The sequence below is a fragment of the Oxyura jamaicensis genome, chromosome 2 (assembly GCF_011077185.1).
Source record: "Oxyura jamaicensis isolate SHBP4307 breed ruddy duck chromosome 2, BPBGC_Ojam_1.0, whole genome shotgun sequence".
NCBI lineage: Eukaryota > Metazoa > Chordata > Aves > Anseriformes > Anatidae > Oxyura > Oxyura jamaicensis.
In genome coordinates this window covers 1,887,119-1,903,094 of record NC_048894.1, presented here as the reverse complement: position 1 = coordinate 1,903,094, position 15,976 = coordinate 1,887,119, and the positions used below count along the sequence as shown (strand labels likewise).

The following is a 15,976-nucleotide window of genomic DNA, read 5'->3' as shown; positions in this document are numbered from 1 at the left end:
CCAAAGCCTGTTCACATAAAGGCAAGGTTTGTAGTGCATCACTTCCCAAAACGATGCTGTCCAAGTAAAAACAAAACAAAAAATAGCCCTTCCTCCTCCCTCTGTCTGTGTACCCATAAACAAAACCAAGACTGGATGAACAACTATCTCCAAGAACCAGAATGGCCATCTCCCAGTCCTGTGTGGGTGCCAAACTGCCCAGATGGTCCAAGCCCATCTAGGCAGAGCTTGGCAGTGTCTGAGATGAATGAAGGACCAAACATCATCTGATCTTTACGTCACCTTAGGTGCCCATAGCCTCTTTGTCACGGCAGGACATCAACACACAGGTTACACACACTCCAGTGACTTTGGCAAACATTTACTTTGCATTGCAGACAGATGGGGAGCAGACATGTAATTAGTTGTAGAAAGAGCTATGGGGCAGTATGTTTTTCATATCATGCTACCTCCATCACTTGCTATCATATCCCTAGCCAAAACTAAATAAACATGGCACAAAGCAGTAACATGAACTGTGTCTGGTGACATCTCTCTCTCCTCGTCCCTATTAGTCCTTTAAACCTTCCTGTGTACACCTTTCCATTCCCATGACAACTCAGCTTTTGCTCTCAGAAGTCCCCCAGGCACAAGTTTTCCTGCTGGTTTTCTTCCCATTGCAAGATGCATTTAAAAATATACATGTACTTGCAAGAAAAAATCCTGCCTCTTAAAAGCCAAGTCATAGATACAAGAAAGACTACTTATTAGATGGTCTGCAAAGATACTGAATGCAGCCCCTTCTCTGACCTGATGACTGAAGAGCACCACACATATTAAATGCATCCCTTTTGCACTAACTTACCATGTCTGATAGAGGTATTTGATAAATTCGGTACCTTATTCTTACTCCAAAATTCTTCTGTACTTACTGGATGTAGAGGCTTAGAAACAGGTCTCCTTTCCAGACAATGTAAATATCCTGGATGCAGAATGACTCCGAAGTGCTGCATTTTTGCTTCACTATCCGGTAATTCTCCTCTGTGAGGTTCCAGAGAGCTTGAAATCGATCATTCAGGAGCAGGAAGAGCTTAAAGTTCTCCTTTCCTTTCTGGTCACTAGGCTCTTTAGGGGAGAGAGAGGGGAGAAAAGGCCATAAAAAGCCTTAAATCCAGGAAATCTTGTGCAAGACATTGCCTGCACCTAGTACTCAGCCCAAATTGTCAGTGTAAAGTACATATATTCTTATAAGAAAATAATTCCAGTGAGGAAGGAGATGATGATTATTTAGGGTTGGGTCCCTGTCGGTAATTACATGGGGTATCCATGCTGAGGCCTTCTCCTCTCCATTCTCATGGGGCATGTGGTCACAGCAGCCTGCAGGGCTCAGACCCAGCTCAGACACAAGCATCGGAGGAAAACTGTTTTTTTTTTTTTGCCCCTGTCCCAAAGGTCTGCTCCCAGTCTCCTCGGAGGACAGACCAAAAAATAAAGATGGCATAGGAGGGAAACAGCCTATGGGCCTAATCCAGTCACACCACTTTTGGCCAGACAAGCTTGTGAATATTTATGGATTTGTTATTTCAGCAGAGCTGCTCTGATTTACTGCCAGCTTAGAACCTGCACCCACAAGTTTCACCTTCAAAGATGGGCATGAGCACAGACCAAGAGCAGGGAGGCAGAACGGGCACAGATTAGGGGGTCATACATATGCGAGAAGCATTTTGGATTTCCGTGCACCATGCCGGAAACAAGCTTTGGAAATTACACCACTCATAAATTGGATTATACTCTAAAACCAACAGGAATCCCAGCCCTCGCCTTGCATGAAAGGTTGCCCCCAGCAAGCCCTCAACCATCGGGTTTCAAGTATAACTCCCTTCTTAGACGTGCCAGTGACCCAAGGCAAAATCTAGAGGCAAAGGTCTTCTCCAACCTACCTGCCTGGAGCAGGGGCTTGAAGACGAGGGCATCTATCCGTGCCAGGCATGCCGAGAAGTTTTCTTCCGTGTGGAGCAACGATGCAGTAGCTTCAGCTGCGCACATGTCCTGGACACAACACAAAAGGCACATGTGAAGTCCCTGCAAGGCTATCCATACTGATGGCTTCGGCACTCATTGCAAACATTCAGCCCTCCCTGCTCTCGGCAGCATTCACACGCAGATGTAATTGCTGTCCTCAAACAGCATTTACAAATATTAGAAGAGGAAACAGAAACCCGACAGCTCAAGAGAGATGAGGTGGTGTCACAGAAGACCACTGTGACTACAGCCCATTCTCCTGATGCCCCAGCTGAAGAACTTCTCACATTGACCACGATACTTCTCCATGCGGCCGAGGTGGCCCTAAACTTCACACTGTGTGTTAATCTTGCTTAGTGCCAGATTCAGTCTCCCAGAGGGAAGTCCCTGAGGTAGCACAAAAGACGAAGCAGAGCATCTCTTCCTGTATCTCACCAGTTTTCTGCCTGCGTGCCTCAGCCTGCACCTTTTGGCATCGTAAGCTATTGTACGGAGCTGCAAAGCCCTGCCAGCCATTGCAAAGCGTCCGGCCCTCTGGAGGAACAGAAGTCTGGTGTTACTCCTTCCTGAGCAGGACGCTGCACTGCTGGTCAGATGTCACAACTCCAGTGTCAAAAGGGACAGCTTGCCTAAAGTGGAAGTGGGCAGCACTTCAACTGAAGTGCTGAGAAAAAAAAAAAAAAAAAAAAATCAACAAACCCATGGGAGCACACTCCAGTAGCTTCAGTAGCTTCCTCCTTCCTAGCCTCACCTCCCAAAAGAAACGTATCAGAGGAAGTGCGTACCAGCCAGCTAATAGCACGTCACGGGAGACTAATCTGGAAAAAGCCCAGGTGGTGAAAACACTATGGGCGGAACCAGCTGATACTAACCGAGAGGAATAACACACAACTCAGACTCATTCAGCTCTGTGAAACAAAACAGCAAAATGAAGGGGCTGAGTATGGTCTGTCCACTTATATCCTTGGCCTGGCTGGAGTGCAGGCTCAAAGGCTACACCCACAACAGCAAGCGAATGAGTGCTGGCATCATGCTGCGAAGATTGCTAAATTGGTGGCAGACTTTGGCACAGTTCTGATGTGTGCCAACTAGTGCAGTCCCAGACAATGCTCAGACATGGCCAAGGGACCATTTGAAACAGGCAGCTTGCACATAGCCACGCAGGTTGGGGAGGTGAGGAGAGCTCAGCTGTTCGTAGGTTATGCCGTAACCACTTGGCTATGGAGCCAGACCTAATTTATTTACTAATAGAGATGAAACTAGCATATTTGCACCGTCCCCAGCAAGAGCTAAATTCAGTCTGTCTGCTGGCGGGATACTCTAAGGCATCCTAAGCCTCTGCCTTGATTTCTGTAGATAGCAGACGAGACTCATTCTCATGTTGAGATGTCCAGAAGTCAGACATCTAAGCCTAAGCCTACTATTTACACTTCATGAGAAGAAATGCCTTGAACATCTCATCATGGGCTATAAAAGTTTCCCCTGGGTGACTAGGTTAGGTGGGAGCGTCTCATTTTTAAGCTTCTTGGAGGCTGGGTTCATTGCTACACAAGCATTTGAGCTCCCTAAACTCACCAAACCCTGTTCAGGAACTCTCTTTCCATGTCAGCCCAGAGCCAGGGGTGATACAGCACCATGGAATAAGGGACATTTTGCAATATTGGATGGTTAAATGGCCTGGTTTTAAGTGGTTTCTGAGGTCCAAACACAACTACATACTACATAGATGAATGACATTATTTTCTCCTTCATAACCCCTGCCTCTTAAATTTCATTTGCCTGAAAAATGGGAAGCATTAAAAAATTCCCTAATCTTATTAGTACGCAAGTTTTCATACATCAAGCTCCACGTGACTGTGAGGCTATTTTTTGCAGCAACATTGCTGAATCGTCCCAGAGGAAAGCTCTGAGCATGCAACCAGGTCAAAACGCTGGAATCCAGACTCCTCCTCGCCCCTCCCAGAGAGAGCAACTGAACCAGGAAAAAGGCAAAACAAAGCAGCAGCCAGACAGCCCTCACCCCACAGCACCAGGAGGACAGGCCAGATAGTAAAGTTTATTTTCCACCACCACTAATCACCCTGTCTTGTAGACACAAAGATAAAGTTGTTTCTCAAAGGTACTCGAGAGCGTTCGAGCTTGTTGTGAATTTCTAAGTGCGAGTAGCTTGCTTAATCAGGGAAAAAGGATCAGGTTGGATATGTGACAGCATTGTGCTTTCAAATGCTTCAGCAGAACAGCAGGCAGGCAGTGGGGGTGGTATTAGGATGACTTAATAGGATCACTGAGTAACTGTCTGGTGGGTTTTCATATTTTTTATGCCTGACTGCTTTCTCTCTCTCTTTTTTTTTTTTTTTTTTTGGAGAGGGAGGGAAGATAGCTCTGTTGTAGAGGGGCTTGTTCTCCACCTGGTCCTTCAGTTCTGCGAGAACAAGTTTTAATCTGGGCTGAACAAAAAGAATGGATGTTAGATGCCAGACTCGGAAAGACTTTTCCTAACTCTTCTCATATCAAAACAGGCAGAGAAACCACCCAACCATCACATACGGGTGGCTTAATGCAAGCTGCATGGCTCAAAGCAAGGGTGCAGATACCCACGGCTTTGCTCCACCAGCCAGGATAGGCCATGGCCAGGGGGCTGAGGAGCACACGTGCAACACCAAAGGAACATCACTGCACCAACCTAAGACTAATCCAGTTATTTCTGCACTGAAATGACCAGGGGAGTCCTACCAGGTGTCTGGGGGAACCTACTGGGCTGGATGCACTGCTCCTTCCAACCATGAGCTGCTCCTCTCAGACCACCTGCAGATGCTATATCCGATCACCCATGAAGTCCCAAGCTCAGACTTTACTGGGACATCCCCAAAGCATCCCTGTGGTGCAGTACGTAGGCTGAGAAACCCCTTCAACAGCAGCACTGGACAGACACCCAAGCTAACAGCAAGAAACAGAAGCTTGTGGACTGTCTTTTCTATTATAACCCAATACAGAGTTAACATGGTGTGTGTTTTTTTGTTGCATTTTTGGTGTGTTTTGGTGGTACTGGTGGGTTTTACTGGTGGGTTTTGTGTTTTTTGGTGGTGGTTGTGATTTTCTTTTTTGTAGTAATCATGTACTTGACCTTCCTAGGAAACTTGTGGGCTAGTTCCATCCCGGACACAACAGTTTAGGCTCATTTGCTGAATAACTGGCAGCAGTCAGGTTTCAAAACAGCCCTTCTGGCACCACAAAAAGACTTAAGTTGCCACATCCCGTCACCCAATAAGGTAAGCATGAGTCTCAGACATCATTTCCAGGCTTTCCCCATCAGCTCCGTAAAACAGCACTTGCACACGTATTCCAGCTCAGTCAGGCAGAGGGGAGTTGAAGCTCGTCACTGTGTGAACAAAACCAATGTTGACTCAGACACAGGGCACACAAGAAGCAATTGGGACAGTCTGGGGCATGCAGAGGTCACGTTGCACGTCTGCACGCCTGAAAACCGAACAAGTGCCGTGGTGCTGGGTGTTGGGACCCGGCTGTCACACTGTCTTCCTTCCCCCTGCCTATTTTTTTTTTGTAATTCTGTGTTTGAGGAAGGGCAGGGCAAGCTTGAGCAGAGCACCCATGAAGCCCATTCAGGAGGTTTTATTCTGAACTTCACGCACGGCTCTGCTGTTGGTGGGGTGTCAGGACCTCCAAAGACGGTGCACCCCTCTGACAGGACTGCAGGATGTGTGCCCCCTGTGCACAGCATGACAGCCGCTGGTTTTACATGCAAAAATCAGAAGGTTTCCTGTTAGGATGGAGATCCCTGAAAGTGTCCATAGGGCCTGATAGGATGGAGACTCCCACTGGCAAAACGCAGCCACCCACCTGCTTCAGACTCCCATGAGGAATGGCAAGATCTCTAGGAGAACATTTTCCAAAACAGAAGATGTTTCTGCTCCCTCTGCCTACATGAGGGTACAGGAAAGCCATGTCTGCAGTTAGAGGAGGAACACAAGCAGCAGTATTCACTCGGAAACAAGAAAGGCCTTGAGAAACATCATCTGTGGGAGTCGCTGGACGTCTGAGGCCTGTCGTGTTCTTGGCCTGTCTGCCATGCATGACAACGGGGGCAGAACAAAGGGTGATGGAGAAGAAGCTAATACCAACGTAAGCAGTTCCTGAGCATCCAACAGACTGAGCAGCCTGGATCATCTGGAGGAGGGTTTGTCCTCAGCAGGGTCTTGTCCAAAACTGCACATTGCAACTGCAAAGCACATCTCTCTGGGAGCCACAACAGGAAGTTACACCCAGTTGGAGGAAATTGGTGGAACGGTTAGGAAACCAAGCAAAAAGACATTTTGGTGAACTGCTGAGCTTCATTTTCAGCTTTGTGGGGTCTGCCTGGGATGTAAGAGCCATGACCACATTTTGCTGTAGTCCCTCCCAGTAAACTCTTCCTTTTCCCTGCATTGGCTGTCCTAAGGGACGTTGCACCACTGAAGCTCTTCCAACCTCTTCCATCCTTTCAGTTCCTGATCTTTCTACTACCAACAGCCTCAGAAATAAGGTCTGTCTCATGCTTTGTCACATCCACTCCTCAAACAGGACAAGTTCTCCCTTTTTTGTCCTTTGAGAGGCAGTCAAGTTATGTCCACATAGCTCAAGATATACCATCCTGCTACAGAGCATGTCCAGGGATAAAGCTGCAATAATTCAAGCTGTAGTCTGGAAGCAAATAAAAGCAGCCTAAATTGAAGCCAAGCGGTACTAAAGATACTTCTCCATCGGAGTAAATCCTAAACTCTTCTCTAGGTATCACCTTTCAGTCTGCAGTTCACTTTCTCTCATGCTGGTAATGGCATTGCTTGTCACTAAAGCTACTAAATCCCTCTGAGGATGCAATATAAAGCATGAACACTTACACTTGGACTGGTAAATACCCTTCCACTTAGCAGGGGTTTGCAGCCTGAAGCATTTGAAAGCAAAAAGCTTGCTGGGGCTTTCAAACCACTCTCTTCTAGGAGCCCAGGGCACACAATTCTTTCCCCACTGTTAACAACTCACTTTTCCTTTGCATGACCCCATGCAGTGTAAAGTTCTAAAAGATGCACATCACAGAGTAGAATACCATACAGTTCTGCACAAAATCTGCCATTAAATTTGTCAGATTGAGGTATTACAGATCAACACTTTCTGTCACATCACAGTGATGTTTTGAGATAAATATAGGGACCTTAAACTGAATGAACATAGACCTAAGTATGTTTCCTCCCTTCATTCAGCTCAACACCTGTCTCTTCGTGACCATTTTTTAATTATTTTTTTTAAAGGAGAAAAAATGTATTAGCATAAGGGTTCATCTTAATGTGAGGAGAATGAAGGAAAACTTTGAACTTGGACCTAGGCTTCTTTGTCACGTTACTTTTTAGCCTAAATCAGTTTCCCCAGCTTTATTTAATGTACTGGCATATAAACATGCCCACAAGCAGAATGGGATATCCTCCTTCATTAGCAGTGCCAGCTCAGAGTCTATAAATTCAGGAGCTCCTTGGGCCATGGGAGCAAACTCTGGTGTCCCGTGCTGAGACACTGCTCCTCTTTCAATCCTAACCTTTGCTACTTTTTCTCTAAGGACCAAGTTCCTCATGCAGCTAATTATATTTCCAAACGACATCTTCCCTCACGTGTCACGCTCCAGCTGAGTCTGCATTCAGGCCAGCACAAAGACCATTTTGTCGTGCAGAAAAAACAGTTCCAAGCTTTGTTTAACCAACACCAACACTCTGGAGTGAATGCTCCCGTTCAGACTGTCTTGTCAAGCCCCAGGATGAATTAGAAACCAACTTACTGGAGCCACCTCACATAGCCACCAAAAACACACATCGTGAAAGAAGTAATTGGGAGTAAATAGGGCAGAAAGACAATACAACCCCAAATCCCAGTACAGCCCTTAGCATTGAAAGGAGGGGGAGAACAAAAGAGGTAGTAGTTGTTTGGATTAAACTTTAGTACAGAATACAGGGAATGTGCAGATGCCAGCAGAAGTCTGAGCGCGAAGGAACTAGAGGGTCTGGTTCAAACTTTTCTTAACCAGGGAAAACTCTTGAGCAGCAAAACCATAAGAGGGTGGACACTATTCACAACATTATTTGAAAACACAGGAAAAAGAACAGACCCATCAAGACTCTCCCCAAGGACAAGACCCTCGAGCTATTGGTCCAGGTTCCCACAGAGCTGAGGCCACATGAGATATGTTAGGACCACAGCACAACCTCCTCTGCCCTCAAGCAATGGGGCCAGCTCAGGAGAACCAGTATGATGACCCACCTTGCTCACCACCTCTAATTAAAGTGTGGAAGCCACTGCCACAAGAGTATGTTGTTGCTATGAGTGTCTTATACGTGCATCCAAAAGCAGCTGGACAAATCCATGGAGGAAAAAATAATTAAAAGCTAATAAAAACAAAGACATCAAATCCAGCCCAGGAAGTCCCTGAGGAGGTAAGCACATGTGGAGGAAGTATTACCACAGCCCTTTCCAGTTTTTTTGGAGAGACACGATGTTCTGCTTTATCAGAGGAGAGGTAGCCTGACCTGGTACTGCTGATTTTATGCATCAGCCATAAAACCATTTGTTGGTCGCCTCCATGCTAGGACCTCAGGCAATTTGAGATGAAACAATGCAAGGTAGTAAAAACATGGACCAAGTTAAAATTTCAGCAGATTTAGGGTAACAGTGTGCAGCCAGGAGCTTAAGTCAAACAAGTTATCAGCCCTCTCTGCAGAAATGTTAGTAATTCATTTTTCAGCTGAAGCAGAAGGATTTTGTGTTTGTTTTGTTTTTTCTTCCCCTCTGCGGACTTTTGTCTTTGTCCATCTTCAAAACAGGAAAAACAGGAAGCTATGGGTGAGCATGCTTATCTTTTTTTTTTTTTTTCTTCAAAAACAGGGAATGCAAAAAACCCTGTTTTTTTCAAAAACGGGGAACAGAAACATTAACACACCCAACTTCCCCCCCCCCCCCCCCCCTTTCTTCCCAAACTGGGAGTTCATGTCTCTTCCTTAGGAAGCTCACTCTCAAGGCTGATAAAAACAAACAGAAAATTATAGTTGATCTCAAAAAGACAAAACCCCTCTGGCCCCTGCTGGCTGTCCAAATGCTGAGCTACCCACCTCAGACCCCCTTTGTAACCAACAAAGATAGGAGTCACATGAGAACTCAATTTAATTCAGCCTAAGTGAGATGAAGGGACCTTTGGACGTGCCTGGTCCAAATTCTAATTCTAGCTACAGAATTAAACAGCTCCAATAGGACACTTGTTGACAGCTAAGGCTAGAGAAGATCACTCTCACCACAATGGGGATATCATTTAACCGCTGTAAATAGTGAGGCAAGTATGATAAGGCACGCAGGTGAGATGTTTATTTAGTGGTTTAATCCCTTATGATCCTGTACCTCCCATTATCATTATCATTTGCAAGCAGCATTCGTAAGTGGAAGCAGAGCTATTCGGACCTTGCAACTGATATGCAAAACAAAATGACTTGGAGCTGCTAGCTGAAACTTCAAGCCAGATGTGACGTAGCTGCAGGTTGTCTAGGGGTATCTAAGGAAAGGAGATCATGAAAAGAGTGAATTCAATAATTCACCATTGGAATGAGAATATTATAGGAAATTTTGTACAATTTTGTGTCACAGCTTTGGGAACAGGAGCTCCTTTTTACTTGGCCATGTACTCCCTATATGCCAACTCTTCTGTTCCAAAGCAAATGGGCCTCAAAAAACAAGAGAAATTACACAGGTGCTACACATCTGACTTTCAGAATACGTTACCATCTAGATCAAAGCAGTTTTGAGTCAGACCCAGAGTATGAGATGGAATTACAACCCTTAAAACAACCTAGAGGCACAAAGTGTATCACAGCAGTGTCCCTTGGGACAGTGGGAGAGCTGATGGTACCATTCTTCGTGGACAAGATGGAGCTCAATGTATAGTAACACCACCACCCTGCTCCATCCCCTCCACTCAGGGCCTCCAGAAATTGAGTAGGACCAGAGAACCTTTCATTTCCTCTGTGCTAAAAGATGGGACCATCATAAAATTGTTACAGCAGTCACCTGTAAGACGGCTGACTTTACCAGACATTCACAAGGGAGATTCCAGATCCATCGCAGGGCTGCCCTCTCCTCCCATCTCAGACACATTTCATAGAATATCCTGAGTTGGAAGGGACCCATAAGGATTATCAAGTCCATTTGCTTATGCTCGAGGCATAATACCCAAAAGGTATCGAGGTGTCATGATGAAATGCCACTTTCAGGACCTCCCAGATCTGCCCTACCAAGTGGCTCAAGGAAAGTCTAGACACAAACCCTTTAGCACGACATCCCCAATACCTGCCAGAAACAGGGCAGGGCTGAAGCCCGTACAAAGGAAGAGGAACAGAGACAAAAAGACTTGCCTGGATTAGTGTCATCCCTGCACTCAGCCGTTCTCTGTTTTCTGTTTGGATTCCTTAAGCTGTCTCCCGGCCAGGAACATTTACACCAAGCCCGACTGAGCAGCTGCCAAATTTTCCTCCTCCTGTCTCTAGAGCTCAAGGCCTTTACCAAAGGCTCGGTGCAGTAGGAAGTTCCCAGTGTTTAATCAAAGCCTTCAGGTGCTCTTGGAGGACAAATTACAAGCCAGCGAAAGCAGAACAGACCTGCACAGAGTCACCAGCTCTCCCTAACCTCTGATCATCATTCCAAGACGCCACAGCTCACTGAGGCGCTTTGAGTGCCAAAGCCCAGGTCTTTTGATGACCTGAAGAGCTGGTCAGAAGTCCTAGCAAAACTGTTTCACAATAAAATTCCTGTTTGTTGAGCCCCAAGTGCTTTGCATGAGCCTCTTGCAATTCAACAAGAATGTAAACAATGCCCGGCCAGGTCAGGCCAGCGGCTCAGCTAGTCTGGCATTAAGAGCAACAAACATGAGCTTGGCTTTTTTCTGAGCTCCATTCCCCTTGTATTCCCCAAACAACCAGCTGTTGAATTAAGGATCTCAAAGGGTGCAAACCCTACTGGTTCCTAGAATCTGCTAATGGACCCAAATTGATCATTTCTCTCTTGAATGTGCTTATATATTTTGTCTCCAAAAGGCCCTACCAAGTCAAAAGCAGGGTCTTGACAGACAGTTCTGCCTATTTTCCTTTAAATCCTCAAAAGTCTTGTCTTGGAGCTCACTGGGAGTTGAAGTCATTGCAGTAATGACACAACGAAGTCGAGGAAACAGCTGCAAGGTCTAGGAAGCTTCCTGGCTACAGGAAATTTCCACAGACAAAGAGACACAGCTTTGGTTCAAGTCCAAATTAAACCAAGCTAAAGCTTAAAAACAACAATCCCTCCTATGAACTGCAGCTCCTCCTCTCCTGGCTCTAAACACCTACTTGTTTGGTCCTTTTAAGAAGCCTGAAGTGTGTTACTGTTCCCCCATAATTGGGCCTTTGACCCAGACTTTTCACTTAACACCTAAACCACCTGCAAGCTTTCGACCGCTTCCCTGCCTTGCAGAAACCCAGGCAAGCTTATCAGCCTCTCTCGCCGTGACTAATTAGTTGGGTATTGGTTTCTTTACTCCGCCAGGCAAGCTGTGCAAACCCAGCATGAACATACCGTTTCCAGCCTTGCTTCATCAGGCTTGCATTGCCAGGGGAGGCTGCCTGCTCACCTGGCACAGGTGGAAAATCCCTCCGTAAGATCAGGAGTGAGCCCCAACGCACAGGGGACAGGACAGCAGCCTGCAGGAGAGGGACCCTGCACACATGTGCTCTCCATCATCTCTTTCTTGAGATGCAAGATGAGAGCAATAAGGTGAGAGCAACAAGGTGAGAGCAATAAGAGGCTTTTATGGCTCGGGATCATCCTAGGAATTAAACACTTAAAGATGATGCACCTCCTTTAAGCCAACGTGTTGTCCAGGCGAAGCACGGGGTGCATGCACGTGCATTTTGCACTCCAGGAAAAATGCACTCCACACCTGTGTTGACCTGCACAGGTATGATTTCTGCTTTCAGAAAACACTCCCAAGCTTTCCGCTGCTTCAGTTTCATCCACAAAACACCACCTTCAATGGCCCCCTTCAGCCTGCAACAGCCGATCTCACACCCTTCCTATGCTACACGCGAACCTGAGCCTCGGGATTAATGGGAACACAACCGACCAACGAACACGGGTCGCCAAACCCAAAAATAACCAGCGCGTAGAGCAACGTACCTCGCATAAGGCGGCCAATTACAACTCCCCTGTGCTAAGTGCTACAGCAGCAGCTCCTCCGAGCTCCCGAGTCCTGAAATACCCGCAGCTCCCGGAGCTGCCGCTCTCCCCTCCCACCGCTCCCTCCCACGTCCAGCCGCCTCCTCTGCCGAAACACAAATCTGGGCCTGTTCATTAACTGAGACACCCACAGGGCCCGGAGAGACAGTTACGAAACCCGCGTAAATGGGGTTTCTACAGCAATTACTTGTTATTTGCTCTTTTTTTAAAAAAAAAAAAAAAAAAAGATTGAGAGATATGCTATTGCAGCATGTGTTGAAAGAAAAGTTAAAACACAGGAAACTGCAATTGAAAACAACAGGATATGTATAATTATATATATATATATATTTTTTTTTTCCTGTGTGCAGTGGCAGTGCTTGGCTTTGATCTCTTTTCACCTACGATGCATTTCCATAGCCGTTTGCCGAGTGAAGCTCCTCTGCGTTTCTCCTCGTTCTGCCGGTCTCTCTCCTCTCGTAACTTCTGCACTTGCCGGAGCCCACAGGAGGCAGGCGGAAGCCCTGGGAAACGGGACGTTTCCTGCCATTCAGAGCCTGCTGTTGAGAGCTTGTGACAGGCTGCATGTGATGCATGTGATGCATGCAGCCTGTCCTCTGCTACCCCTCAGCCAGCAGCAATAATTTTCCCCCTCTTTTTATTAAACAAAAAATAAATATACAAAAACAACCACTTGACCGAGTGTCCCACCCAGCCCACCTATAGGAGCTCTCCTACAGCACAATCCCCGAGTTTTTCCAATCAGTCCACAATTAGCAAGTCCCCACAAATGTTTTATCAAAGACGTTTTGCCAAAGCCGCAGCCCCCGCAGCACACTCACTCTCTGCACCAGGAAAAATTAAATCCGCAGCCCGACAGCAGCCCCACGCCCTCCCCTTCTGCATCAGAGCATGAACAAAGCCCCATTCTTCCCCAGGCCCTCCGACATCTTCCGACTCAGCGGCTCTCCTCCTCCCTGGCTACATGACCTCAAGGACTTTTCCAAGCTCGTGGCACTCACTGCGGGCAGAGGGATGAGGATGAGTCGGCTTCGTACGGTGAGGATGCACAGGGTGGAGCAGGGGACAAGAGGTGCCTCGATCACCTTTTGTTCGGAGAGGTTCTTCTATTGTGTTGGCTTCCTTCCTGCTTTCCCAGACTCCCAGGTCTTTTTTGGATGGGACGTGCCCATAACTCACTGAATTAGTTTGGATGACAGGGGAAGGCAGAGCAACAAGCCCCATATGCAGCGGGGAATGATACATACCAGGGCAGGATGCGGCCAAGGGAATGGAAAGGATGAGCGAGTGATGAGCTCAGCACCAGCCTCCTACCTGCTCTGCAAGCTGAGACAGCAGAGAGCTGACGATCAAGGCTCCAGCACCATTACAGACCTTTCTCTGACAGTACAAGGTTGGGAACGAAATCAGATTCCCCACATCTTGAGGAAGCACCCACCCACCAGGGAAAAGATGGCAGAGGGGCACCTTGCCATTTAGGACCACTTGAGCCTCAAGTCTTTCCAAGGTCTTTGCACAGGTGCTTGAGGGGCCAGGAGAATTTTCCAGCCTCCAGATTCTGTATGAACAGAGATTTCTCCCTGACGGTGCTTATGATTGTGCTTGCCCTCCAAAGAGGGCTTCAGAGATCACACTGCTGAGCACTTTCTCACCAATCATGCAGTCTGGGGACCCCAGCACCCCGGCAGCACTGCGTGAAAAGTCCAGGAGCACTGCTCCATGCCAGGACGATGTAGAGCCCACCTCACAGCTAAAACCTTCAGGTTCAACCCATTGAGGGCATTTAGACCTGGACTCAAGCTGAAATTCACAACTGGTCAGGTGTGTCTCGGATTCATGGTTTAATCCCATTATTCCTTTTGATTCTAGCTTGGTAAAGCTGTAGTGAGAAACCGCTGACAGAAGGGTATAACAATTTGCTTTTGGACATCTCTTTTTCTTTTGCTCGCATTTCCTATCAGGATCCTGTTTCTAGCCATTCAGCTAGTTTTCCTGAAATGCACAGAGATGGCAAAGACACCACATTCAGTCTGAGACCCCCAGGCTTTTTCTTAGCCATAACCCCATAGCACTGCAGCAGAAGTCCCAAGCCCTGACATTTGCCTCTGCACTTCAGCTCTGGGACATCTTTCCTGCATGTGGACAAGGCAAGTTATCATCCATGCAGTCCACAGATCTGTTTTCACCTTTTTAAAAAAATAAAAGGTAGACTCAAGAGACTTTTGCCTGGGGAAAAAATAAAAATAAAAATCAGGGACACATTGAAAGCCAGAGCTATCTCATTTTGTCAAAAGGAGTCCACACCTGGAGTTCTCTGAAGCCTCTTCTACCAACAATTTTTATTTGTGCCAGTGGTTTTCCGTGGAAGTCTTTAAAAATCTTCCCCATCAGGTCTAGTTCCATTATCTGACCAGATTGTTATTAATGAAATTGTCTCTGGCTATCTGCAGCCGCAGATCTCAAATACAAAGCGTGTGCTATCATTTCCAGCGGGAGCATAGGGCATGCCACCAGCATTCCTCTGTCTCCAGCCAGCAGCGACAGCTGCTTCAGGCTTTATATTCTGCTCTTCTGCTTGACCACAGTTGTAAGTCTTTGTTTCCTGCACTCACAGGCATCACTCAGGGGAGTGATAATTAAAGCCAGGCTTAAAACCATCGCTAGGAATGACCAAACATCACTCAAGGGATCAGGGGAGAGAGTTGTAGCGTAGTAGCACCAAGTGTGCTGTCACTGAGAGATACAGGTCTGCCCTTAAATAGGGTTACAGAACCATTTAGGTTGGAAAAGACCTGTAAGATCATCTAAGATCATCCAAGCTGGCATTCAGCCATCTGTGGTAATTAAAAGCACTTGCCCCTGTAGAAATACAGAACTTGCTTTGATCAAGAAAACTAAGAGAAGCTCACCTTGCTCCTTGTGTTTTGGGTTTTTAGCCGTGGAAATGGGATCCTTCAACAAATCTCCCTCTAGATTACATCTGGTGAGAAAAACCTCTCCAGTCCTTCAAACACAGCCTCACTGAAACAAGTGCCATTTTCCATCAAGGAGGGGTTTTGTTGTCGCTGTCATTTTGGTTTGGTTTTAAGGAAAGCCTATTTATAGCCCCTGTTCCTCCACGGAAACTGGGCACATTCCTGAGTTCTGAGGCCCGAGATGCTGAGTCAGCGCTGCTGGCCAGCACGGCTTTCTATCACCACGGCAATACCAGCCCATGTTACAAGAACCAACCATGCTGGAAATAGCTGCCTTATGACTCACTCAGCTAACAAGAATATCCTTGACTCTGCCAGCTCCGATACGGGGTTACTGAAGCATGCCCCAGAGCAGCAGCAAGCAGTCTGCAGCCTCCAGTTGTCACAGTGGCACTCGGCTCCTGCTTACCCCTGGGCAAAAGCTGCTTGAAGATGTGAAAAAATATTTTCTTCCCCCCAAATGAAAGTTTCCCCTAGCATAAATCTCAGTATCAAATAGTTCACCTTTCCTTCCTGTTTTAAAAAAATCAGCAGTTTTGACCACTTCCCAGTGTATCCTAAGAGTTTCAGATGAACGTCAACATCAAAGCAAGAAGAGCTGAGAGATTCAAGATGGAATAAAAGCCTCAGATGGCACCAAGTCTGTATTCCAACCAGCACCAACTCGATGTGTCTGTCGCCCTCCTGCAGGCATGCCCCGGGACTGTCTGAGG

At 46.8% G+C, this 15,976-nt stretch overlaps 1 protein-coding gene across 8 annotated transcripts in view; it reads right to left on the bottom strand.

Moving 5' to 3' along the window:
• ALS2CL (ALS2 C-terminal like) overlaps positions 1-15,976 on the bottom strand; it is a 60,479-nt gene that overhangs the window by 24,087 nt on the left and 20,416 nt on the right. For 3 of the 8 annotated variants that reach the window (XM_035319644.1, XM_035319641.1, XM_035319646.1), the window contains exons 2-3: positions 1,920-2,028; positions 912-1,104 (exon numbers count right to left, since the gene is read on the bottom strand). In XM_035319644.1, coding sequence (XP_035175535.1) covers positions 912-1,104; positions 1,920-2,025 — 299 coding nt within the window. In that variant the 5' untranslated portion in view covers positions 2,026-2,028. Of the gene's footprint in view, positions 1-911; positions 1,105-1,919; positions 2,029-2,436; positions 2,584-2,700; positions 2,725-10,436; positions 10,461-12,228; positions 12,355-15,976 lie in introns of those variants that run through there. The other 5 variants (XR_004748880.1, XM_035319642.1, XM_035319640.1 and 2 more) reach the window with 5 other exon arrangements.